At 37.4% G+C, this 24065-nt stretch overlaps 1 protein-coding gene across 1 annotated transcript in view; it reads left to right on the forward strand.

Annotated features, from left to right (window-relative positions):
• Positions 1 to 24065, forward strand: part of DTWD2 (DTW domain containing 2) — a 65044-nt gene that overhangs the window by 17688 nt on the left and 23291 nt on the right. The window contains exons 3-4 of the mRNA XM_042882807.1: positions 2631 to 2725; positions 20788 to 20977. Coding sequence (XP_042738741.1) covers positions 2631 to 2725; positions 20788 to 20977 — 285 coding nt within the window. The remainder of the gene's footprint in view (positions 1 to 2630; positions 2726 to 20787; positions 20978 to 24065) is intronic.

Raw genomic sequence — 24065 nt, forward strand, 5'->3', positions numbered from 1 at the left:
TACAAATAGGTAAACTGCTTTTCTCATCTTTTTTCTCTCCCATGCCTTCATTTGCAGTCCTGATGGTCAGTGGCATGGTCAGGTGTGTACAAACTGCTGTGCAGCTTGTTCTTACCTCTGCCTTATTGTCCATGGAGTGATCTGCAGTGAAGCAGAGGCCACTGTATACTTTTTGGAGCCTGGGTGGTGGTTATAACAGGGCCCTTAGACTACTGCTTAGGTTGTTCTGTTTCTCTGCCTTCTTTCTTTCCAGAATTATAAGAATTTTCATTTTACTGCACCTGTGAAGAAAACGTGTATTTAGTGAGCTTGTATATGGATCTAATAACATTCTTTATTGAATGGTAAGAATAAAATACAATTTGCTAATTGTTTTACAAGTTCAGGAGAAAATGAAGTAAAGTGTATTTACTGCTTCAAATAAATGTTTTTATTAGTTAAAAATTTCATGGTAGAACGACCCTGCAGTGTTACCAAAAAATTTCATGAATTCCCATAAAAGGAAAAAAAGCAATCTAAAAGCAACTTCTTCAAACCTACTTGTATAGATATACTTCAGTTGTTAAATAATGATTAGGCAAAGAATTGTGCATTAAATTTATGATGCTGAGAAGAACAAAGGAGACAATAACTATTCTCTTTCAAAGCAGAAAATAGAAAATAGCTGATATGCTAACAGGCTGTATATGAAATAGCTAAATACAGGCATTTTTGTGATGTGAATTCTAAACAAATGGAACGTTATTTTAGAAGTAGTTTTGTTTAGCTGTTCTTAAGCTCCTTTTCTCTAACAATTCTTTCCAGTTTTGACTTCTGTATTATATCTTCTTGTAAACATAGATTGGTTTTTAGATTGGAAATGTGCAACTTTTTCCCTGTTGGTAAGAGAATGCATTTATTTGGTGAAAGGTAATTCTGAAACAATACAACATTGAAGAGAATGATTGAATGCCTTTCCCATGACTGATAAGCTTTTAAAATTTTTGCTTTTTAGAGATAAAGAATTAACTTTCTTCCAGTTCTTTCTTGCTGCTTTTAACATTTGTATGAATCAGGGTGTTTGTGATCTTGTACTGCCAATGGTGACTTATTCAGCTTTGTCAAGATAGTAATCAATGGTAGTTTGAAGGATATTTCTCCCTCGCTTTTCTTGCACTTCATTCACCAGATACTTCGATCTTCATCTGTCCCTAGGACACATCATACTGCTACAGCAGTGCAAAGTGGTGGTGCTTATAGTAAGACAGCTTACTCCTGTAACTCTGTGGTGGTTTATTTATACTTCACAGAATCAGTAGGTATGGAGCAGAAGAAGCAAAATTAGTGAAGGTTTTAGGCAACAGTGATGTAAAGATTCACAGAACTAATTTGAGAGCATTTTGATGATGTAAGGGCTATAGGTGGTTGCACGTTGGTACTTGTGGAGAGTAAGAGCCACAGAAATCATGAGCTGAACTAGTCAGGGCTATTACTTGTTTGCAAATACTGAACTGTTGACATATGACTCATATATATAAAAATGGATCAACTCCCCAGCTTTTTATTAATTAATCGCATGGCTTAGGGACTGAACTTTGGATTTTCAGTGTCTGAATTGTAAGACATTGAAATTGAGAATACATTAAGTGTTTTGGGTTTTTGTAATCCTAATGCAGTCTCTAGTGTCTAGACTTCTGCTAGGTTCAGCTAATGTACATCTTTGTTTCTCTTGTTACAAAAAATAAACTGAAACTTATGTTCATCTTTCAGTTTTCAGTGTTGCTTCCATTAAATTCAAGATAAACCTTTGTTCCCTCTTCTTTGCCAGGAAACACAAATTGACACATTCTCTCTACTCTTAACATTTACTGAAGATGTCCTAAAAATTCTAGCTCAATCTGCAATGCTTCTTGTCTAGATAACAATGAGTTACATTGTGTATGAAAACAAATTTCTCTGTTTAGTATGTAGATGGTTTGGTCCACCTGTCAGTTCTTCCCTCTTCCCTCTGTCTTGTGAAGCAGGCATTCCTTAGTCCAGCACAGCTCTCTTGCATGCTCTTTGAGATCTGGAGAGCCTCTGCTCCCCTCCCAGCCATGGCAATCTTCTCCTTATCTGCAACAAAGATGTAGGCAGATGCCTGCTCTGCACAGCCCGAATGGCAGGAGGTAGAGCACTCACAGCAGCTTCAGTGTTGTGCTACTATGCTATTGTGAACTGGTAACAGAGTGGAGATATTTATGTTTTACACCGTTTTGACTCACCTTTTGCTCATCTTTTTTTGCGTTTGTCTGTGAAAACGAAGCCCTCCCCTTGTTTTCCAGTGCAGAGAAATTAATGCTCCAACCTGTTACTTTGATGTTAACGCTGTTTTTGCCTACATTTTGTTATTATTCCATGTATGGTTGTTTTTTTTTTTTTTTTTGTACTGATAACCTAGCCCAAACTCTTGCTAATGGTCATAGTTTAGGACAAAATTAAATTCCTTGCTCTTGGTAAAAGCAATACGTATGAAACTGATTGTGTGTGTGTGTTACTTTATTGTTGGTTGTTCTCTGTGTGTAGTCAAAGATCTTGAAAGTAGATGGCAATATTAACAGTTCACGAAGCCCTCCTTGATTTCACTCAAAAGTGACTTTTCTTTTTTACAGGAAAGTCGGGTTTTAAGGACAGTGCCTTTGCTAACAGCTTGTCTCCCTCCAGACAAATGTAAAATTTTGGTTGGTCGGCGTTTTAGTGAAGACAGGTGAGCAGGACTGTTTATGCATTTTTCTGGGTTGCTTTAAATTACGAAGGTATTTCTTCCAGTATCTTTATTAATAGCAAGCAGTGTTCTTAATTTTTGTTTCTGGTCTATACATTCACTTTTGGTGACTTTGATTCCCAGTAAAATAAGCCAGTAAAATTTGGTGTGATGGCCTGAAACATTTAATATATCTTCCTCTACTTTGTAGCTTTTACTGTCTCAGTGTTTGTCAAGATTCTGTAGTGCAACACTTTCTCTCTCATAATGGGCTACTTTCCTTCCTTTTTCAGTTTTCTCTTTATGTGTACCATGTCACCAGTATTTCAAGTAGTAAGATGGCTCCTTCTTTCCTTGCTTTTTCAGTAAACTACAGTGCACTGAGTTTGTCAGCTCACTTCCTTCAGCTGTGGTGCTCCTGGTTCAAGCCTTCACTCTGCAACTCTTAGAAAGCTTTTTGCAATTAATTTCTGACCTGTTACTTGTGTTTCTTTCCATATTTGCTTTGTTTGACAAACCACTTGATGTCATTCAAATACAAGTAACATTTTGTGTTAATGTGTGTGACACTGTACTTAAGAAGGCAGCCCAGAGGTGAAAGCTTCTTAGAGAATGTATTTTCTTCAAATGCTTTTCCTTTTCTCTTATAATTAATTGCATGAAATCATACCTCTCAGATCTTTTTTTTTTTTTTTTTCTTTTTTCTTTTTAGTACTCTGAGATTTTGGACAATATTGGTCTCCTAGGTAATGTCTTTCATCTTCATTAGATGGAGCTAAATCTTAGAAACCAGTTCTTGGAACAAATGCTAATGACATTTTACTACGTACATTTTAATAAATGCAAACAAAAATCATGAATACTGATGAAGGAAATTAATTCTAAAATTGAGTTTAATCTTTGGAGAAAACTTCTTGTAAAGTTCACTGAACAAAAACATCAGAAGGTGATTCAGAATGCTGCTCCCATGCCTTTGTGCTGCCCGTATAGTAAGTAAAGTATGTTAGAAATATATTACTTTTCTATTAGTCTTCTATGATAATAACAATAATAATTATCTAAGAAGTTCCAGGCCACAGGGAGATTGTTCTCTCTTCCCATTAAACCTGAAAATGAAGCAGCTTTTCATACTGTTGTGTGCAGAGTGGAACACCATCAATGCAGTCTTGTTTCTAGTGAATATACTTAGAATTTTTTTTAGAAGTGATGATTACAGTTTTAAAGCTTCTTCAGGCTTGAATACTGAGATTTCCCTGACATAAAGGATCCTATTTAGGTCAGAATCACTTGTGAACATCTCAACCACCAGATAGTTTAAATAGATTCAGAATTATATTGTCCCTATGAGAAGGATGCTTTCTGCCACAAGACATTATAAAGATGGTGATTGAAATAAGTTTTCTTGAGATTAATTTGCATTTCGCAGATTTAATCTACAGTACTTCAAGGCTGTAAACCATTAGGAAGAATCTGCAGCATGCCTGCTTTGTGAGTGTGAGACTGCAGAAATTTGGAATGCTCATTCATTGAGTTCTTAGAATCACAGAATTGATTATGTCGGATTAAAGATACCCAGTCCAGCTCCCCAGCAATGAGCAGCCACAGCTCCATCAGGTGCTCAGAACCCAGTCCAACCTGACCGTCTCCAAGGACGGGGCATCCACTTCTTCCTTAAATCCAATCTAAATCTCCTCTCTTGTAGTTTGAAACCATTTCCCCTAGTTCTATCGTGGCAGATGCTGCTAAAGAATCAGTCTTGTTCTTTCTTATAACCTTCCCTTTAGATACTCAAAGGCCACTATAACATCTGCCTGGAGCCTTCTCTTCTCCCTGTTGAACAGCCCCAGTTCTCAGCCTGTCCTCATAGAATTTTATTCTCTTCAGCCTGGGAAGCATATTCCATTTTTACAACATGCCATTTCTACAGTTCTTTTGTTTTTCTTAGCTCTCTATTCAACTTTTCATTGTTTTATTCTGTATTCCTTACTTTTAAGCAGCACTAGTTGCTGGAATATCTGGCAAAAATGTTGTATCAATGTAGTTTTGTACGTGTTAGCATCCTGTCACGCTTCTTTCCCTGCTGTGGTGTGTTCTAGGAGTAGGCATCTGCAGATATAGGTAGAAACTTCTCAGTGTTTACAGTGAATGAGGAGGGCTGTACTGATTCCTTTGCTAACAGGACTCTTAAAAAGTCAAAATATGAGCTGCACTGCTGCTGTCTATGGCATATTAAGCTAAACAGTTTTTTTTCTTTCTTTTTTTTTTTCCCTTTACATAACACCCATGCTTTGTAAGTAACTTGTTAGTTGCTATATAAGCTCCTTAATCACCCTTGCCCGACATGGATGTACACTTTGTTATTTTGAGTGAGGAAAAAAAATCATAAATGTATGCCTACTGGTTAAAGCCTTCCATTTGCTTTTTTTGAAGTTCTGCTTTGACGCTTACATTGTCTGCAGCTTCCACCAGAAATGTGTAGGTTGGAAGGGAATAGAAACAATTAAGTCTGAGTGCACTGGTCTTGCATGTAAACAGAGCCTACAGATAGAGGAATAATAAGAAGTACACGTTGATGAAGAAGTAGTCTTCCTCTCTTTCAAAAGGTCAAGCATATTCCATGGAAACTGAAGTTTTCGCTATGACATGGCCAAGTAACATTCAGTGAAACACAAAAAGTTGATAGTCAGGGTTAGTCAGACCTGCCAAAACAGCATGGAGAACTCTGCTTAATTTCTACATTGCCAGTAATTTCAGTTATGATTATTCATTTCTGTTACAAGACTTTAGATTCATATTATTATTGCTGCAAAACACATGCATATGTGAATCAGTTATAATGTGGACAAAATGCATTTTACTAATACATTTGACCAGGGACTGTTCTAACTCCCTGTACCTTAGGTTTTCAGATCTCATTGAATCTGTGAATTGAATGCGTGGAAGTTAATTTATATTAATATCTCAATGTCTTATTCTGTGTTTATAAAATAAATGGATTTTTAACAGTTTGTAGTAATTGTAATGTAACTTAATCACTCATATTGGGAATGTTAGGAAGATGTTTCTATGACTTTTTAACTGTTGTATCCATTTTACTTTGCATATTTCCTGCTTAGAAGGACTGCTTATCTCATAGTTGTAAGCTGCTCTTTGCTTCCCATCTTTTTTTCACAGAATAGTGTATTTTCTTACCGACTTGACACATGTCATTCGTGTAGTTCTTCTTTTGGCTCGTCAGTATTCAAATTTACACTACATATCCATAACCATAGAATCACAGAAAACCATAGTATGGCTTAGGTTTGAAGAGACCTTGAAGCCCATCTAGTTCCAATCCCACTGCTGTTGGTAAGGTTGTCAGCCACTAGATCAGACTGCCCAAGGGCCCCATCCAGCCTGGCCTTGAACACCTGTAGGTCCAACAGCTGTTCTGAGTGACCTGTTTCAGTGCCTCACCACCCTTTGAATAAAGAATTTCTGCATAACGTCTAAGCTAAATCTCCTCTCTTTTAGTTTAAAGCCATTGCCCCTTGTCCTGACATGATTGGACTACGTAAAAAATTGATCTTCCTCCTGCTCCCTTCATCTACAGGAAGGGTGCAATGAGACCTTTTCTTTTCCAAGCTAAAGAAGCCCAGCTTCCTCAATCTTTCTTGATTGCAGAGCTGCTCCATCCCTCTGATCATCTGCATGGCCCTCCTCAGGGCCCACTCCGACATCTCCATGTCTTCATTACGTCTTGTGCCCCACTCCAACATTTCATGTGTTTCTGTGCTGAGGGCATTATAGTCATGTAACTACACTGTGGTTTCCAACTGCGGTGTATTTCCCATGCTGCATTCTTTGGTGTAGAGGCACTTCAGTTGGGCTATTGGCCACATTACCTCCTTGGAGGAGCCCTCCCATATGCAAACTTCCATGCAAACTGTGCAACCTTCTCCTCTGCCTTTCTTGGCAGGTTCATGTTAGAAATAAAAGATGTTTGTAGTTTTTTATTTGTGTTTCAATTCTTTAAGTTTTCTAGCAGCACAAATCCAGCACAAATCCCATTCTACTATCATTGCATCTGATTCTCTTACAAAACTCCTACTATTTTCACTAGCTACTACCTATCCAAATCCTTCATATTTGACCCTACCATTTATAGACAATTACTTACTTGGTGGTATCTCAAATTCTTCAGTACTTCATAGGGTCAATTTCTGGTTTATAGTGCTTCATCAAAGACTATTTTTATTGTGTTTATATATCTGTTTTAATATTTCTCCTTACTGAAGTTATATATAATCTTTCAAACTTAATATTCTTTCAGATTTCTGCATGCTTCAAAATTCCTCTGAGTACTGCTAAGCAGTTTCTTCCTTTCTGCTATTACTCAGTCCTCAGATGGTTTCCAGTTTATCAGTGTTCAAGATGGCGATGATCAGTTTGATCAGTCTCAAAGTTAGTTTTCAGTTCTCCATTTGTACAACTGACTTCTTAGACCATGATAGAATTTATTTTCTTTGCTCATCTTATTTTCTCCATCTTCAGTTCCGCTAGTTCCAGTTAACATTTGGAATTTTCGTTTAAATCAGCCCTGTGCATTTTGCAACCAACATTGTCACCACTCTTGTTTTATTTCTCAAAACAGGCTGATGTTTCTCCATTTATTTTACAGTTTTTTTCCTCAGTAATGATATAGTGTAATAGTGTGGCTTTTATTCATGATTTTTTTTGGCTTTCCTCTGTTCTACAAAAGTTACTTGTTTTGCCCCTCCCTTTTTTTCTAGCTATGATCTTTCATGTAGTAGCACTGTAGCATCTGATTTTTTTTTTGCCCTAGAATCATTTTCTCTTTTACCCTTTCTTCACATATTTATTTTCATTTTAGTATATCTTCTTTGTTTTTAATATTTTTGCACTATTTACTTTCCATTCCTGTATTACCACATTGGCTTCAAAATTCTGTTCTCTGGTTTTCTGTGTTGATTTCACAGGTGATTGTCTCTTTTCTCTGCATCTGATTTTCTCTGATTATCTATAGTTGTGTCTTACCCAAATACGGAAACCTTGCAAATCTCTTTTGAAATAGAGAGGTCATAATTTTCTGACATGTTCTGGTGACTGCTAAGCTTGAGATTAAAATTCTTGTCTTGACTTTCATGTGTTGCAACTATTATAGCATGCTTTTCTTTGACCTTGGCAAGTATAAGTCTTTTCCCATGAAGGCCTATTGAAAATCCTACAGACCAACTGTTTTCTCAGCTTATTGAACCACTTTGTCTTGATTGTTTGATAAGTCAGGATGCTATCTCCTGTTGTCAGACTGAAAACAAGCTTGTTGCTTTTACAGCTTTTCTTTGTCTGATGTCCTGTCATCTCATTCACTCTTGAGATTTGTCCTTACACCTCTTTTTACCCAAAGACGTCTGTTTCCTTTTGATTATCTTTCAGATTTTGCCATAAATCTAATTAGACTTGTTTTAATTTTCCTGGAAACAATTGCAGAGGTAATTATCTTGGGCTTCATCTGTCTTAAAAAATCTATTTGCCATAAATTTTATGATGTGCATATAAAATCGTATCAAGCTCCTGATAAAGTATTTGATGTTTCTGATCTCTATTATTATCATAGGTTTCTTACTTCTTTCTTTAATCCATTTTGCATCAGGTTTATTAATCCTTCAATAGGGGATTAGCTCACTTCAGTTTTGTTTTTACAGTTTCTCTGAGGTCTAGTCTCAAAAGGTAAGAGTTTTCATTGCTTAACTACTGCAAATTATTCCTTAAGAGTTTATATCTGCAGCTTGTGAATGCAGTTGTACTGTGTATGCATTTGCTATGCTAATTTACAAGGTAGATTTTTTCCATATATCTTGTTTGAGGTTTTCTAAGCATGTTAGTGTGTGATTGCATATGCAACAACGGGCGTTTCCTGAATCAGATCTTATCATGATCATAGTATCATGGAACACTAAATGTCTATCCTTCTCTTTCTCCCTCTATTTCACTAGCTGAAATGTTTTTGTACATTATATCTCCTTAAGAGGTGTTCAAAAGATGCCGCTTGGAAATTTTTTTGCTGGATTTTTTGAAGAATAGCCTATAAGGAAGGGCATAGGCTGTTTGTCCAATGTCCCAACGGTCCGACTTGGGAATGACAAGCAGTAACTTTAAGTGGACGTAAGCATCTTTAGGTGAAGCCCATTTCTTCTGTGTAACATTTGCTCTGAGAAATCTCTGGAAAAGAAAGATTATCAGACTCAGGATTGGTAAGGTTGCATGATAGCAATGATTAAGGAGGTAAAATAGATCTGTGCTGATGCACTTGAAGGAAAGACCAAATCCTAAAGTCTCCTCTCTGAAATATGTTCAGTAATAAGTTAGCTTTACAAGATGTAAATTTCATGCCCTGCCCATACAGAGAAAACATATATGTAAACTGCCATGTTACTAGTGCTTTTGGATTTTATTTAATACTTTGTCACACTTTGGGAGGAGTGATTTTGACCTGTTCTTTTTGTTTGTTTACTCAAGTGCTAGTCTTCTCTCCCTGCAAATAGTCATTTTTCTGTTGTTTGCAAATTCTGTGTACTGTGATAAAATTATATACTGCAATGAATGATCAATAACCGGAAAGCCAATTCAGATCTCTGCCTCCACCACCTTGTTGTTTATGAGATGGAGCAATTGCATGGTTATTTACACTGCTCTCAGAAATCAAGCTGCAGGTATGTTCTGGTACTGTGTACCAGAACAAATGTAGAACAAATGTAAACAGAATGTATGTGTATGCAGGTACTGTGTAGGGGCTTGCTCTGCTACAGTGCAGTAATTGGGGTAGAAATGAATTGGGCCTCTTCACACAGTATTGAAGTGATAAGACACAACTTATTTCTGTCAATTTTATAAAGCTGCTTCTGTTAATTACATGCTGTAGATATGGTACTTTTTCATGCTTGTTGACAAATAGTAATGCTCTTGCAGAATCAAACAAGCTAATGAAGGCTTACCACTTATCAAATAATTTAAAGCAATTTGTAAGGCATTCAAGTAGACTTTCTTATTAGGCTTTTTTCATGTGCTTCAGTGCATCTGTTTACTAAACTAGATTTTCAGCTTCTTTTCTTTATCTGAATCGTCAGGTAGGCACAGCTACAGACTTCAATTTATTGCCTGTTTACTTCTGAAACTGTACTTGACCATATCAAATTTCGGATTCCTCAGTCTAGTTTGGGTAACATTTTTTCTAGCTATTTTGCCTTGAATGCTGCAAGCCCTCAGCTTGGCGGTGAGTACACAGCTGTTCCGCTCTGCTGCTCCTTCCCCTTTGCCCTCTTGCCCCACTCTACCACAAGCTCTCCGTGGGCTGCAGCACATGAACACAATGACCAGTGCCCATGTCTCTCCAGCTTTATGATAATGACGTAATGGTCCTTGTTAACCTTCACAGAATGATTCCTCTGGGCCTATCCCAAAAAAACTTTGTGAATTCGGGATGACATTTGAACTGAACTTTTTTTTTTCATAATGAATAAAATCAGAAGTTATCTAGCACTAGTAGTATTTCATTGGTTTCATTTGGAAAATCATTTGTCACGAACTCTTCATATGAATAATAAAGTAAACTGCGTTAACCCAGGTTACAAATGAGAAAGAGGTGCATTACTTCCCTCATGCAAAACTTGGAATCTTTTTTTGTGGGTGCCATTTGTTTAAAGGGATGTGGCATTCCTAAGTGTATTAATTGTGGCTGCCATTTAAAATATGTGCTTTTCTTCCTGGGCTTCAGTTCCAAATTTGATTGGATATTTTTGCTGTATTGAGAAGCTGTGCTGTGAATAGCGTGTACAGTTTTCTGCTTTGTTTTCTGGTCATACTTTGGGCTAGAGTTAAGGTATGATATGACCCTTTCCTATTGTTCCAGAACTGTAGGTTGAGAATTTTTCTCTGGTGCCTTCTGTTTCAGTTTCGTCCTGCTTCTCACCAAAACAAGTGCTTTGAAGAAGTACTGGCTTTTAAAGCATATATGCTTAACATGCTAAAATATAGCTAACAAGCAATGCAGGTATTACAGAAAAATACTTAACAAACATTTTACCTTTTAGCCTTTTGGAAGGGGGTTGGGTGAGAAACCTTGTTACGGAAATTAGAGTATTTAGAAATGCTCACGGGTGGCTGGATTGTGTTACACCAAAGGCATCTTGAAACTGTAAAACACTTGGAAAAGTCTGCTAGCATTACTACAGTTTGTTTGGCTGCCTTTCTGACCTATTCCCACATACTGCTTGAGAGAGGATTAGACTTTGGTCTGTGTGTGTTATGCAGAAGGGGATGATTTGGTTTATGGTTACAACATCTAGTAATATCAGGTACTGCTCTGTGAGATACAAGGTAGATTCCTCCGTGGTTAATTGATAATACTCTTTTTTTTTTTTTTGGTAGGAAAACCATATATTAGCTCACTTTTAAACTTGAAGCTACATAAATCATAGAATGTTTTGTTAAGTTTTAGGTTATGTTGTGAACCATAGAGAGAAAGAGGATACTGCATGCAGGCTAAAAGAAAGAAGGTCTCCATCAGTAGAATACAGAAACCTGTTTTTTTTGTGTGTGCTGGGGTGGTTTGTGTGGTTTTGCTATGAAATTATTTCATTTACAAAATTGCTCTGTATTTGAGCAGTAGTGAGGTTCATCACTGAAAAGCTTGCCAAGATGATGGCTCTGATTTCCATTCCTTGACAGGACAATACCTTTGGGTGCCATTCCATTCATTGTCAAAAATAATCCACCAGTGTTACCACACAGGACAGGAGAGGTGACAATTAGATAGAATGTTCTCATAGGGTACGTGTTGTGGGTACTGTTAGGTTTGAGGGATTGAGTCCAAATTATTCAGCTCTCTCTTGATGCATAGAGCTTTACGTCAGTTAAAGCTATGCTTTGTACAAAAACTCATCAGTCTTTTTAGTCAGGTGAAGGGAGGAAGGAAATAATTTCTTCTGATTAGGTTCCTATCCTCTGTGTTGGTATGATTTTCTTTTCAGTGTTTAAATGGATATTCTTCAAGTAGCTGAATAAATATCAAGAATATTTATAAGTAATAAGTAAGATTTTTATGTGGATGTGTCGATTTTCTGTTCTTATGGTGTTTGTAGTGTAAATTAGTAGTAAATACCAAGGTGGTGCATTTTAATTAAAAATGAAAGCAAAACTCATGTTTTAGTAATTATCTTCATATCTTCCATACTGTTTCTGCATAATAGAACAAGAATTGAAAACATTTCAGAAATAAGGGAAATGGTAAATAAAAAAGTATCTTTTTAAGGTGGTAGAGGTATATAACACTAGTTAGAAAAATCACTTTGCTGATCTGATTAACAGGAAGAACATATCCAGATTACAATAGCAACTAAATACCACTTACCCTTAAAAAAAAAAAAAAAAAAAAAAAAAAAAAAAAAAAAGTGGTGTATCTTTTATGGAAACGTCAGATTTTTATTTTTCTCTTGTTCTTCAGTATTGATCCTGAGGAACAGTTTCTTAGTGTACAGGCTATGGAGGCTTGCCTTTATTTTTATTCATTTAACTACCTTATGTGAATTACGTTGATCAATATTCCTTCAGACTTCCAAGTGCAGGAGTATGGAAATGACTAAAGTCCCTTGTTTGTGACCAAATTATGAGAAAAAACAGGGGTTTCTATTATCTTAATGGTTTTCAACTGACATTACATTAGCATGTATTCTATAATATGACTACTAATGCAACTAATGGCTGTGTTGGATTTTTGTTTGTTTCATTTGTAATGCTTGCTGTTGGCATTGGCAATGTTTAATAAATCCCCTTGAACTGCAACTACTTACAGACATTAGAATTTAAAAAAAAAATGCATATAGAAGTATAATAAAAATGTTTATGATAGTAAGACTAGATTGTAATGAGATAAAAGTGTTTAATTTACACATCTCAAGACCATGCATCCCAGAAATAGTGAAACATGACTTATCTTAAGTATGGCCATGAGAACATAAAATCTCCTATGACAGTTGGGTACACTTCAGATACAGATCAGAGATCTGAATGTTTCTGCTCAGCAGAGATTTTTGTCAGAGTAAATGGGTTTACTTGGGCCTGCAGTGCCTGTTGCATACCAAAACTAAGGCTGAGTGGTGATTTCCATGGGAAGCATGTACTGCAAGTATTTCTCTTACAATTTTAAGACCGTAGTTTTACCTTAAAGCCTTTTTTTTTCCTAGTATCACAACATCTTCTTGAACTTTACATTAGCAGATTAACACGGAAAGACAAAGAAAACTTAAGACAATTTGATATATTTTTAGAAAGTGATGATCTTGAGATTGGTTTAATTTTTAATTATTATAAAAATATGTTGACTGGAATGAATTGGGACGCCGTAACTTTAAATAATAAAAAAGTTACTTTACTCATGAATTTCAGCGTGTTCAAAACTCCACAAACTGCTGATGAAATCTCAAAAGCTAGTGATACAGAAATACAAAAAGCACAGTGCCAGCAGTGAATGTATGGAGTATCATCACGCATACACACAAGATGCTTTTCCAGCATGGTTTCATTGCTTAAAACCACTAAGTTTAAGAACAAATTAAAGGAAAGACCAACTTTGGCACTGGATATTTATTACATTCAGCTGTAAATTTGGAGAAGTAGGGCTGGGAAGATGCTGAGGATGCTGCTGTTACACACTTGTGGAAGTGAAATATAGGTATATAGGTATGTTATCAGTACAGTTGAATACTGGAGCATCTGCAGAAATCTCTGGGTCTGTTTTCTTTCAGCATGTGAACTTAGCTTCATTACAATTAGAAAGCCTTTGAGATATTTTTTTCTCTTGAATTTGGGCCTTTATTTCTGCAGTGACACTTATTTCTTTTTCTGTCCTCTGTAGACATGGAGAAAAGATTATTTTCTTCCTCTTGTGCTTTTGGGGAGTATTAACTAGGTAATACTTTGGCCTCTTCTCTAAAGTTTACAACCTCTGCTTATGTGGTTTATCTGTGAAGGCGTTGATCCTTCTTGCTCTTCTTGTTCACAGACCTTTACCAGCTTTTGCCGTGTGATTTTTTTGCACAGAAAGGACACAGTGTTTTACCTGCAGTGGAGTACTTTGTGATATGGCCTATGTTCCTGAGGCAGAGCTGATTTATTTACTGATGCATACTGTGCTACCCACGTGATTCCATTGAAAAGGACAACTATGGAATTCATTTTTTGAAGTTTACTCATTGCTGATTTTATTCACTGTTTTTTTCTTTCTGATTTGCAGACCAATGTGCTTTTTTTTCCCTCTGCTTTTAATTAACTTTTTTGCTTTTTTACCTAAATTTGATGTTACCTGTTTAGACGTATGCTATATTTTGTAACCATTCTTATCCGGTGTTCTCTGTCTCTTAATTCATGTTTGTGCTTCATATAGATTTGACCTTTGTGAAGTGTAGGAGTGTTCTTATTGTGTTTCTTTTTCATCCTTTGCTACTTGAATAGTAACTCTTGAGCATCTTTATTTCATCCTGCCTTCAGGCTTCATGTTAGTCTCTTTCACTGGCTCTGTGAATATCTTTGCTTCTATTTGATTTTGTTTTGTTTTCATTTGGTTGCTCTTTTTTTTTTTTGAAAAACATGTTGGAGAATGTCTAGTAGATTTAGCAATGTAGAAATGATTGGGAAAGAAATTCCAAGTTGTCTGAAGGTTTTCATGATGCTTTGTATGCCCTCACTTTATTCTTCTAATTTAAGAAACGAGTTCTCATTTTCATTCAGTTAGGAGTTACTACCTTCTTTTACAGACTCTTTAAAAATGCTAGGGAGGAGCAACAGTTCAAGAATTTTCTTTCATATGTAGCAACATTTCTTTTCTTTTTCCCCCTGATTGATAGGGTTTTAAATTCTTTAAAAAATCAGCCTCTGATCTGTAGGAAGAGAAATACTTCTTGTTTAGAAATTAAGCTTTCTAGCCTTTTCTTCAGATTCGGTAGCTTCAAAGAGTCTGCCATCAGCCTGTTAGCTCTTCTGATTGAAGTGGAAGATAAAATTTAAGTCCCCATTAATTCTCTGAAGTTAGTTATGCCTCACATTAAGAAAGGTTTCATCAAAATTGCTACTGAAATATCAGTTTGTGGTAGCAGTGGTAGAGAGAAGACGTTTGGACTAGATGACCTTACAAGTCGTTTCCAACCTGTGATTCTATGATTCTATGATCTAGGATGAAAGGTTTTGTATATGTTTTAGCTTTGTCTGCCATGCTAGCCAGCAGCTCCATTGCACTCTGCCCTTTTTGCTCTGCCAGTGTAACCTCCTGGGCTAATTGTGGAGCGCTCCACCATGCCCAGCCTTATCGTTGTCTCTGAGATGTCTGCTGGTAGTAGGCTATCATCACGTTCAAGTCTTGGCAGTGTTGATGTCCTGAACAAGGCTGGGAAGTGATAATTGCAGGAGGAAATTTTTGAATTACTCTGGAAATAATAAGCTACCAGGCTTCTTAAAGAAGGCTTCACTGTCAAGCATGTGGTCCCTCTATCTTCCTTGTAACTGCACAAACATTCCCATTCTTCATCTACACTGCCAAAGGTACGTGACTTCATGGCAGACGTGAAAGTCATTGTAAAAGCTCTTAAGTTCTGTATATCAAAAGATATCAACAAAAGCAAGAAGACCCAGTTTCTGGCTGTAAGCAGCTGCTGTGTGATATTCTTCCTTCAAAAACTCAGCTATTTCTTAAGAGCTTGGGCTAGTTTACCTAGTCTCTGCTCATGGTTTTCCTGACTTTCTCCATGCTCCCATCTATGTTTCCTTTGGGTTTCATTCCCCCACGTTTGCAATTCTGGTTGAACTACAAAACTGTGTTCATGAATTTAACTAAAATAATTTAGAATTAAATAAAAAAAAAACGAAATTCAACCAATGAAACAAAAACAAGCAAAAACAAAACAAAAAGCCCACCCCAAAGTAAAGAGTACACAGAAGAAGTAGCTATGAACCTGGCTTTAGTGAGTCTTACCCAACTCCTCCTAGCTTTTGCCAGTTTCAAACACTTGGAATCAGGCACATGTCTCCCTAAGAATTTGCAGAAGTATATTACCATTTGTAGCTTAGCACTGACCTACTTCTTTTGTGGCTCTGAGGAGACTTTCAAAGCTGGCAGATATCCTTTAACATCTCTAGAGATCCTTCAGTATTTTCAGAATCATCATGAATATAAACATCAACATTTAATGAAGTTATCTCTTATGTTTTTAATAAGCCATAGCATTTGTCTCACAATGGAATAAATGAATAGTATTCAAAATGAAATCGGTATGAAATCAGTATTTTAAAGTAGGACTGTGTGCAGTTTTTTTTTTTTTTTCCAGAAATAAGGCTGAAGATTACATCTAATTCCTAGACTTTTTCTTCACGTCTTTGTAAATTTAAGCATGCAAGACAAAACTTGTGTAGAAAAAAAAAGTTGTGCCTTGACTGTGGATAAGGTTTTCAAAAGAGGTTTTCATTAAGCAAAAGCTCTATTTCAGCGTTGCAGTGAAATTGTTAATTTTTGCAATTATTTCCTGTAAGCTTCCTTTGAAAACATTTGACACTAGTAGAGAAAATCCTTTCCTACCACAACATATAGCAGCGCTTCATAAATACTGTGTAATTAAATAGAGTGTATTACAGTGTTTACCAAAGCAAACTCATTAGAAGCAAATTATTGTTCGGGTGCTGTGGAAAGAGATATTCTTGATATGTGTGAGAGCTGCTCTGAAAGTAATGCCTCTTCTTTTATTATGCTGGGGAAATGTCAAAGGCAGATCTTGGTGGTACAGCAGTAGAGGTTGAACCTTCCCACTTGTATTCCATTACATTTTGTTGCTGTGTGACAGATGGCAGCAGGTACTGTTTGTGTGAACTATAACCTGGAAAAGGTTGCATGTATTTCTGAGAAACTGTTAACATGAAAGCTAAATAGCTCTAAATAGTTCTCTGTATGTGCTGATTGTCATTCAAGGACGAAATCAGTTGATAGTTGAAGTCAGTGATAGCTCTTTGAAGATACCAGTGCATCAAAAAGCTGTTGTTTTCCTGTGAATTGCATTGCAAAGACTCAGACTTCAGATGTAATGTTTGCATTTCTTCTTGTGTAGTTTTCTTAAAGGGGCTTTTCACTGGGTGTTCCTTTTTGCTTCTAGGAATCATAGAGTCATAGAATCCTTAAGAGTTGGAAGTGACCTTTAAACGTTATCTAATCTGACCCCCCTGCAGTGAACAAGGACACCTACAGCTAGATCAAGTTGCCTAAAGCCCTGTCCAGCCTGACCTTGAATATCTCCAGGGACTGGGTATCCACCACACCTCTAGGCAGCCTGTTCTGATGCCTCACCACCCTCACTGTAAAATAATTTTTCCTTATATCCAACCTAAATCACTCCTTTTGAAGTTTGAAACCATTTCCCCTTGTCCTGTCACCACAGGCCCTGCTAAAGAGTCTGTCCCATTCTTTCTTATAGCTCCCCTTTAGATACTGACAGGCTGCTCCTAGGTCTCCTCACAGCATTCTCTTCTTCATGCTGCACAGCCCCAGCTCTCTAACTCTGCCCTCCTAGGAGAGGTGTTCCATCCCTCATTTTTGTGGCCCTCCTCTGGATGCACTCCAACAGGTCCATGTCTCTCCTGTACTGAGGACTCCACATCTGGACACGATGCTCCAGGTGAGATCTCACCAGAGCAGAGCAGAGGAGCACAATCACCTCCCTTATCCTGCTGGCCACACTTCTTTAGATGCAGCCCAAAATATGGTTGCCTTTCATGGCTCTGAGGGCTTTCTCATGTCCAGCTTCCCATCCGCCAGTATGCTCAAGTCCGTTTCAGCAGAGCTGTGCATAGTTCTTTCATCCCCTGGATTGTATTCGTAATGGAGGTGCAGGACCTTGCAATTGGCTTTGTTGAACCTCGTGAGGTTCTCCTGGGCCCACTGCTCAGCCTCTCTAGGTCTGTCTGGATGGCATCCTATCCCTTGGGCATGTCGACTGCACCCCACAGTTTGGGGTGTCATCTACAAACTTGCTGAGGGTGCACACAACCCCACTGTGGATGACAGCAATGAAGATACTGAATAGTATCAGTCACAGCACTGATCCCTGGGGACATTACCCATCACTGATCTCCATCCAGACATTGAGCCATTGACCACCACTCTCTGGATTCAATTCTGCAGCAGGTTCTTTGTCCTTTGAACAGTCTACTATCAAATCCAAATCTTTGCAATTAGGACAGATGGATGTTGTTGGGTGCCATATCAAAGGCCTTGCTGAAGTCCAGATAGATGACATCAGTGGCACTTCCCTTGTCCATTGATGCAGTTACACTATCATAGAAGGATGGTTAAATTGGATTTACCCTTGGTGAAGCCACGCTGGTTCTCCTGTAACACCTCACTGTCTTCCATGTGCCTTAGCATTGCTTCCAGGCAAATCTGTGAATTCCATGATGTTTCCTGGCATAGAAGTGAGACTGGCAGGTCAGTAGTTCCCAACGTCATTCTTTCACTGTTCTTAAAAATAAGTGTGATGGTACCTTTTTTCCAGTCACCAGGGACTTCACCTGATTGCCGTAACTTTTCAAATATTGAGGGTGTCTTGGTGACAGCATCAGGCAGTTCCATCAGGATTCTGGGGTGCATCTCATCAGTAGCTGTAGACTTGTGGATGTTCAGGTTCCTCAGGTTGTTGCAAACCTGATCATCCTGGATTTCTGTGTTTTTTAGCATTCTGAAATGCTTTACTTACTTGACGTTCATTTCTTTACTACATTTTCATACTTTTATGATGTAAGTTTCTTACAGCATTTCTTATGTTAGTACTAAACTATATATCCACATGGCTTTTAAACAGTTCATTGGGGAAAATAAGAAATTCTTCAAGTAAAGTCAAAGTATGTAACAAGTGTGCGCTATGTGAAAGAAGAAGTTGTTAAGTTTAACCATGCACTGAGTTAAATTTTGTGCATTTGTACAGAGTGTCTTCTTTTTAGCACTTGCTTAAAAGGAAAACCTGACTTCCAATGCTGCGGAATGATTATGGTTTTGCATTAGTATTAAGAGAAAATTTGCATTTTCTCCTGCCTTCAAGGCTAAACACCCATTTCAAAGACTTTTTTATTTTAACTACCTTCGAGTTTTTAATTATTGGAAAGCTCTCCCAACCCTCAATTAAAGTACTTAGCACTTCTGAGGGTTTGGGCTCTCAGAACAAACATCTGAAATTAGTGAACAATTTTGTAGATTTAAGCCTTGAGTACAGTGTAGCCTGTAGTGAGATACCCCTTGGCTCTGATTTTGTGTAGCATGATTTTTCCTTAAACTATTATGATAATGGAAGTTAGGTTAAAAAAAATAATGATGGGCAGGTAAATTTTCATGTCGTTCTATTTGGCACAGACTTATCTTACATATTTCTTGCCTCCGTTTACACTTCTTATACTGTTTGCTTTGTAAGTAAATATTGCTACTCTTTTTATAGTAAATATTCTCTTCAGTAATTAACTATGTATTGTTAAATCAACCTCAATTGTTTGCTTGGGAACTGAGAATGGTCAAATATTGGTATAATGGCTCTGAACACATTGGTACCCTGAATTCATTTCCTCTTTCATTTCTGGTCTTAAGCTCAGGATCTCAATGTGCTAGACATGGCAATTGCATTGAAACCTCATACTGATAAAAACCTGTTTTCACGTATGTCCCCAGAGATTGATAATAGGTTGCACAGGTTCTGAAGTGCACCGGCTATATAGCAACTCAAAAATCATTATTAAGCATTACTAGCATTTTCTCAGATTGTCCCTTATCATCTATTCTTTCTTGGTAGGTGTTTTTTAAGATCTCCAATGTGATACTTTAATAATAATGCTTCTCATAGATTTTATAAACTAACTTATAGTAGTGGCTTGCAAAAACTTCAGGAATTTCTGTGTATATTAACACTTAATAGAGAATAGCTTGGAATTCCTGATTCTATTGCTATGTTTACAGGAAGGAAAAAGACAGTGTATATATTTTGGGACGGTAGCAAAAGAAATAGTAATAAATAAAATTGAAATGGTGAAATTCTCAAAAATTTCCTGTAGGCATAAATCAGGATTGCTGTTATTCCTTATATATACAAGATTGAAAATGAGGAAACTGCAATAATTCTGTATTTAGCTCTTGAACTAATTTTGCACGAATACATATATTAAATTCTAGTAAACAGTTCATAACATCTTGGGTTCAAATATGCTATGGAGGAAATTCTCAGACTTGAAGTATTGGAAAATGTTCCTGGCAAATTATTTCATTAATGTTTTCTGTGATTTTTTTTTGGTGGCTTTTTTTTCCTTCCTCCTAAAGAGCTGAAGGGAGGGGTCAATACTTAGAATGGTTTGGGTTGGGAGGGACCTTTAAGATCACCTAGTTCCAATCCCCACTGTAGGCAGGGACACCTCCCTGTAGACCAGGTTGCTCACAGCTCCATCCAGGGAGGGAACATCCACAGCTCCTCTGGGCAACCTGTTCCAGTATCTTACCATCCTCACAGTAAAGAATTTCTTCCTAATATCTAGTCTAAATCAACTTTCTTGCAGTTTAAAGCAACTTCCCCTCATCCTGTCACTACATGCCCTTATAAGAAGTCCCTCCCCAGCTTTCCTCTAGGCCCCCTTCAGGTACTGGAAGGCTGCTAGAGGGTCTCCTTGGAGCCTTCACTTCTCCAGGCTGAAGAGCCCCAGCTCCCTCCGCCTGTCCTCACAGGGACTCCAGCCCTCTGATCATCTCCATGGCCCTTGTCTGGGCCTGCTCCAAACAGCTTTGTGTCCTTGTGCTGCATGCTCCAGAACTGGGCACAGTACTCCAACAGTTTTTCTTGAAGTGCTGGAAAGAGAGATTAGTAACTAAGTGCAGGACCTTTTGTAAAAACTCAAATGAACTTTGGAGGAGACTAATTGGATTAAGCGATATAGAATACATGGAAGTACATATTTGCCATGGACACTTGTAGTAATTATTGTGTTCTTCTGTGTGTGCGTTGAAGGTATCCTGAGCTAGCTGCTGTATGCAGAAATCCCAGTACTCTCATTTTGTATCCTGGAGCTGAAGCTACCAATTTGGAAGAAGTCACTGTGATGTCTTCTAGCCCACCAGTTATGATCATCATTGATGGAACTTGGAGCCAGGCTAAAGATATATTTTACAAAAATTCTCTCTTCCGATTTCCCAGGCAGGTAAGTTATAATATGTAAATTAAAGATATGTGTATAAGAGATGTTTACTTTCTGACCAGGTCGAAAGGAAGATTTTAGTTAAGGAAATTAATGGAAATCTTTTTTTCCTTTTCAATTGGTTCCTGCTGATAAGGAGAACTTAATGGTGGAAAAAAAGTGTGAGCTTATGAGAAAGTTGACTTGACGTTGGTGGGGTTTTTTCCTTTTGTCATTTGAATTTTTTTTCATTTAACACAATTTCGGTGTATCATTTTTTTTAATAAAATTGAAAATGAGTTTGAGTTGAAGATGAAGATGAAAATTTTTTGCTCTTACCAAAAGCGTTGGACCACCTGCAGTGAAACATTCTTTTCCTGGCTGAGCATTTTGCATTGTACTAACAAAGAAGGTGGAAGTTGAATGTTATAGTCTCATGAAAATCCACAGTTGTATTCATGAACTTGCTTTCCGCTGTGTTAAAAACTGTTGATGTCATATGCTGTGTTTATGCAATTATTGCAGCTCTCCCTGCACATATGAAAATACCATTGATATTAATACAGTGTCATTAATGGACATGTGATCCTTTTGCTGCATTCATAAAAGGTATTGAACTTCTTCTCAAATAATTTTTTTAGGAGATACCTTAGTGTGGCTTTAGCACAGCAGTCTTAAATGTAACTTTTGAAAGTAGAACTTAGATCTTGTCTAACTGAGTCACTGACATCGAGGATTGAATTTCTCCCATTATTAGATTGAACTCATTTGTATTCATGTTACATAAACACAGTAGGTGGCACTTCTTCATGCATAACAATGATTTCTCTGGGTTGAGCACCTGAATTCAGAAATAGATTTCAGAATTCTAGAAATGGATTTCCTATAAAAAGCTCCCATTATGCTTATTTGTCGTTTCTGTATGTTGTGCGTCATTCATAGTAAAGAACTTCCAAATCTGGAAGCTTGAAAATTTTAGAGGTTTGATGGATTGCAAGTTTTTGAAAGGAAACATGACTTTTTTTTTTTTTTTTTTTTTTTTTTTGGAATGAGTTTTCTTGTCAATGGAGCATGTTGAAACTGGTCAAACTGTTTCTGCTGTGACTAGAATTTGTCTGTAATACCATAGGTTTGAATTTGTTTGAAATTAAATTGATGCCTGAATGGTGCCATTGCTTTAGGGTTCCTGTTGTGTCGGTTCTTACAAGATACTTGATTTTGTTCCTTATCAGCTGCCTTACTGATACTGAAATAGTGAGATAGTGTACCCTGGAGAGTTTAAGGGCCTCTGGCCCTCTGTAATGAAAAGATGCACAGCAGCTTGAGCTGTCAAAAGCAATGCACACAGCCCTTTCGTAAGACTTGTGTCAGTCTTTGTTCTAGTTCATAACTTGTGTGCAGTTCCTTGTTTATTGTACTTTTTTGAAACTTCTGTGTAGTACAGGGTTTTCATCTGAATTCTTGTGTGAGCGTTCTGAAGTATTTGTTTATCAGATAGCTCAGTTTGGCTATCTGAAGGCAGGTGCAGGTGTGGTTTGTCTGCAGATCAAAACAGAAGGCATTATTTTGTCCTTATCTCTTGGTTTCTTGTAGATGGCATAGTGCCTGTGAGATGCTTCCTCCTGTAAATTATTATAACAGTGCCTCTTAGAGGAATGCTTTTCAGTACATACTCAAATACCGCACGCTGGGTTAGATTATGTTCTTCTTTTTTATGTACTTCCACAAGAATAGGATTATTTGCCCACCTGTACTGTTTTCCTCTTCTTTTTCTTTCAGAAATGTTATTAAAAGTATATTGTGAAAAAGGGTTACCACTGACATTTTTACTAACAGAAAACATATCATCGTTGGATCACCTTTTCATCAGTGAAAATCTAAGTCTTCTGGGGCAAGGGAGAGGCAATATGAAAAATTATAAATGTCCAAGCCCCTGTTGACTATAATGTTTGAATAGTTTAAATGGAATACTATTTTTCAGCATGCTGCTAATTAAAAAAGAGAAACCTACTAATGTAACTACTTAAGCTATAAATAATTTGCTTTAGGTGATGAAATCTGTTTGTTATCAAATAAGGGAATTGCTTTTAAGCTCTTAGCAATCAAGCTGTATTAGTGTAAGTGAAATGGAAGAGTAGATTCTTGGTTTTAGTCCAATTATTTTGGCTTTCAGAAGAAGATGGAATTTGCAGCTAGGAACTTATGGGACTCATTTTAATGTATTTCAATTTAACTGCAGCTCTATGAATAGATTTTATGGAATTTATTTTACTGCAATTCATTTCAAATTCTGCAGATCATTTGTCTTACACTGGCATACCTGATCACTGATACGTGACTTGCCTTTAAGTTCAACAGCGTTTTCATGCATAATCCCTGTAGCTGGGAGCTACCAAATTTGCCAAAGGAGTCAGACATCAATGGTCATAATTCTGTAAGGTGGCTGTTTAACAATACAAAAAGTATTCCTGAAAATACACTTTTCACAGCCTATTTATGTCACTAATTATTCCTGTGCTTTTGCTTTTTATTTTTTTATTTTTTTCAGATGGGAGAAGTGACCTAGATAGGCTTGAGCAGTGGGGTGAAGGGAACATCCTGAGGTTCAGCAAAGCCATGTGCAAAATCTTGCATCTGGGTTGCAGCAGCCCCCACGATCTATACAGTCTGGTGGAGGGATAGATAGAGCACAGCCCTACCGAAAAGGACTTTGGGGTCCAGGTGGTTGGCAAGCTGAACATGAGCCAGCAATGTGCCCTCACAGCCCAGAAGACCAGCTTAATTCTGAGCTGCATCAAAAGCAGGGCAAAGGAGGTGATCCTGCCCCTCTGCTCTGCTCTGGTGAGGCCTCACGTGGAGCACTGCATCCGGATGTGGAGTCCTCAGTGCAGCAGAGATGTGCACCTATTCAAATGCATCCAGAGGAGGGCCACAAAAATGATTCAAGGGATAGAGTGCTTTCCTTATGAGAAAGCTGAGTTGAGATTGTTCAGCTTGGAGAAGAGACAACCAGAGAAAGACAGCAGTATTTCAGTATCTGAAAGAACAGGACAGACTCTTCAGCAGGGTGTGTTGTGACAGGACAAGGGGAAATCCCCTAAGACAGGGGGGA

The sequence above is a fragment of the Lagopus leucura genome, unplaced genomic scaffold, assembly GCF_019238085.1.
Source record: "Lagopus leucura isolate 7727_CA_CO unplaced genomic scaffold, USGS_WTPT01 Super-Scaffold_100036, whole genome shotgun sequence".
Lineage (NCBI taxonomy): Eukaryota > Metazoa > Chordata > Aves > Galliformes > Phasianidae > Lagopus > Lagopus leucura.